Source organism: Oryza brachyantha, chromosome 12, assembly GCF_000231095.2.
Source record: "Oryza brachyantha chromosome 12, ObraRS2, whole genome shotgun sequence".
NCBI classification, from domain to species: Eukaryota; Viridiplantae; Streptophyta; class Magnoliopsida; order Poales; family Poaceae; genus Oryza; species Oryza brachyantha.
In genome coordinates, this window is record NC_023174.2 from 5,525,202 (window position 1) to 5,528,651 (window position 3,450).

Genomic DNA, 3,450 nt, shown 5'->3' on the forward strand with positions numbered 1-3,450 from the left:
GAAGCATTAAATATAGATGAATATTAAAAATAATTACACAGTTATGCGGAAAATTGTGAGATGAATCTTTTAAGCCTAATTAGGACGTAATTAACCATAAGTGCTACCGTAAACAACATATACTAGTGACGGATTAATTAGACTTAAAAGATTCGTCTTGCGGTTTTCGGACATAATCTAAAATTTATTTTGTAATTAAAGTACGTTTAATACTTTAAATAGGTGTTAAAAAACTTAATTTGATGTTTTTGCATAATCTTTTTGCCACCTAAACGGGGCAGAACTGCAGCAAGCGGCGTGAACGACTGGACGACTGTCACGTCTCTGAAATCCCTATGTTGGTAAAATCTTTGACGCTGTCAGGGACGATTTTGATTTGGCAGTCACATTCTCTCAAAGAATCATGTGCTGTGCTGCGGATCATAAGTTAGGTGAAGAAATGCGGCCGAAGAAAATGAATATGACGAAACATCTGCACATATATTATATTCTCACCTAAAGGTGAGGGAACGAGTGATTGTTTGGTTTTTTTATTAAAAACTAAATGAGATATTTACTAACGAAATACAATTTATGAATAAAAGTTTTATAGATGTACTCTTACCGATACAAAAGTTAAAGTTAGAAAATAGACTTTATTGATGAAACCCCAAAATCAACTCTAATCTTAAAATTAAAAATTTAAATTTTAGCTTATAAGTATAAATAAAAACGAAAAATAGGGATAGCAAATGGAACCTAAATTAACTTCTAAAACCTAAATTTTTAACACTTTTGCTATTGTTTTTTTATCAAACACGCGAGGGGGTTGAATGGGGAGGGCATGTATGAGATTGCATGCCTTGAGATTATCATTCAACAACAATGACCAGATTTAATTGATGAAATTAAAATTCAAACATTTGATCAGTAGGTGAACCTAATTTTTATTCATTAATTATGTACCTTCATGTACTCTTACAATGAAACACACTTTCTTCTCCCTTTATTATTGCGACAGCGATTACTAATCACTGATTGCCACAACAACAAAATTTTGACCATTGTTACTTGCCCGAGGAAAGAATAAAATAAAATAATATATGACTAATTAATTTAAATCTCGTTCAGCTCCTCCCCCTTGAACTCGTAGGCGTCGTTCTTCCGGACGGCGACGAACAGCGGCTCCTTCTTCCTCGTGGCGAGCCCGAACGTCTCGTCGAGGTTGACGTCCTCGGCGCGCACGCCGTCCGGCAGCGCCCACTCGAAGTGGTACAGCAAGCTGGCGAGCGAGACCTGCACGGTGGCGAGCGCGAACGTGTAGCCGGGGCACCCTCGCCGCCCGCCGCCGAACGGCAGCAGCTTGTAGTCGGGGTCCTTGAGGTCGATCTCGCCGCCGGCGTTCTCGAACCGCTCCGGCGAGTACTCGAGCGGGCTGTCCCAGATCTCCGGGTCGCGGCCCATGGCGAAGGTGTTGATGAAGACCCGGGTCTTGGCCGGGATGTCGTAGCCGCCGAGCGTGCACGGCGCGACGGACTCGCGCGGCACCAGGAGCGGCACCGCCGGGTGCAGCCGGAACGTCTCCTTGATGATGGCGCGCATGTAGTGCAGCTCCCCGAGGTCGGACTCCTCCACGCGGCCCTTGTCGCCGACGACTCGCCGGACCTCCTCCTGAGCCTTCTTGAGGATCCGGGGGTGGCGGACCAGCTCCGTCATTACCCACTCCAGCGTCGCGAATGTTGTGTCGGTGCCAGCGACGAACATGTCCTGGTTATGGACATCGATCACACCCACGTCAACATCAGAGCAACAACAATGGCGGCGTGTCAATTCGATGATTTTAATGCTGGGAATTAATGGCGTACCAGGACGAGGGCCTTGAGGTTGTCGTCGGTGAGGGGGACCTCGAGGTCGGGGGACTTCTGGACACGGAGGAGCACGTCGACGAAGTCCTCGTCACGGTCGCCGGGGATGCGCTGGCGGTTGCCACTGATGTGCTCGTCGACGATCTCGTCGCACACCGCGCGGAGGTCTGCGAGGCACTTCTTGAGGCGGCGGCGGAGCCCGGTGACGGTGCTTGCGACGGGCTCAAGCTCCGGGAAGAAGTCGCCGATGGTGAACCCGGCGAAGAGGTCCTGCGCCTCGGCGAGCACCGCGCCGAGCTTGTCGCCCTCTCCGTGAGGGAACCTGCGGCCGAACGCGACGCGGCAGAGCACGTCGTTGGAGAGGTTGAGGAAGCACTCGCTGAGGTCGACGGGCGTCGCCGGCGAGGTGTTCTTGGTGAGGTGCGCGAGCAGTCGGCGGAGCTCCTTGACCCTGACTGCGCCGTACGTCGCGACGCGGCGCGCCGACAGCAGCTCCGACACCACCACCCTCCGCGCCATCCGGTGGTACGGCCCCGCCGGCGCGAACGTCACGTCGGAGCAGCCGAACGACAGGAACTGCCCCGACAGCAGGTGCGGCCGCGACGCCAGCGCGGCGTCGTTGCTGGTGAGCGCGGCGCGGGCCAGGTCCGGCTTGGAGATCACCACCGCCGGCACGCTCCCGAGCCGCATCCGGAACAGCGGCGCGCGCATGGTGCGCGCCAGCTCGGCCAGCGCGTGGTGCGGCATCCCGGACATGAGGTGGAGGTGCCCGATCACCGGCCACCCCGGCGGCGACGGCGGCAGCCGCCGTGGCTTCGACGACGACCGGCTCCTCCTCAACGCCACCAACACATACACAGCAGAGAGGACGACCAACCCGAGCGACACCGACGACGCAAAGTTGAGCTCCATGTTGTCGAACACCTTGGCTGCAAGAAACTCAAGCTGGCTATGGAGAAGTGTTTGCAATGAACTAACCGTGGTTAAGTGGGGTAGGGTTTATATAGTGCTGTGCTCTAGCCATGGATGGTGTGGTTGGTGAGGAGACGAGGTAGATGCACACTCTGGGAACTTGTGATGGAGATGTCTCAAGATGTCATTAGAATTATCTGTAAGTTGAAGAGATCAACGACATGATCAGATCAGACTGTGGAAGAACATGTAACAATTTTCAGAATATAAGCCGATGTAAACATGGTGTAAACATGTGTAGTAAGCTGGATGCCGAAACTTACGCTCTGTTTAGTTTTAAAAACATCACGTCAAATCTTTGGACACCTAAATAAAGTATTAAGTATATATGAACATTAAAACTAATTACATAGTTATAGGGAAAATCGTTAGACGAATCTTTTGAGCCTAATTAGGACGTAATTAGATATAAGTGTTATAGTAATGTTCTAATGACGAATTAAATATACTCAAAAGATTCGTCTTATGGTTTTTAGGTAAATTTATTTTGTAATTAGACTACGTTTAATACTTTAATTGTGTATCAAAAATTTGATACGATGTTTTCCTAAAAAGTTTGTGTAAACTGAACGAGGCCTTAGATTAACCGGTAATTCATGTGTTGAGAAATGTGGGCATTATGGTTGGTAGCATC

The 3,450-nt window shown here is 49.7% G+C and overlaps 1 protein-coding gene across 1 annotated transcript; it reads right to left on the reverse strand.

Annotated features, from left to right (window-relative positions):
* Positions 1–917: 917 nt before the first annotated feature.
* LOC102702432 (tryptamine 5-hydroxylase) lies at positions 918–2,813 on the reverse strand. Its single transcript, XM_040529503.1, has 2 exons — positions 1,845–2,813; positions 918–1,746 (listed from the first exon to the last, which is right to left on the reverse strand). The coding sequence occupies exons 1-2, from the start codon at positions 2,754–2,756 to the stop codon at positions 1,096–1,098; spliced, it is 1,563 nt and encodes a 520-aa protein (XP_040385437.1). The 5' UTR covers positions 2,757–2,813; the 3' UTR covers positions 918–1,095.
* Positions 2,814–3,450: the final 637 nt, after the last annotated feature.

What these genes read in the sequence shown, in the direction of transcription:
- LOC102702432 (XM_040529503.1), bottom strand. Translation starts at nt 2,756, where the DNA reads ATGGAGCTCAACTTTGCGTCGTCGGTGTCGCTCGGGTTGGTCGTCCTC. An exon ending in ACCTCAAGGCCCTCGTCCTG is followed by an intron (nt 1,747 to 1,844) that starts GTACGCCATTAA and finishes GTCCATAACCAG; the next exon opens with GACATGTTCGTCGCTGGCAC.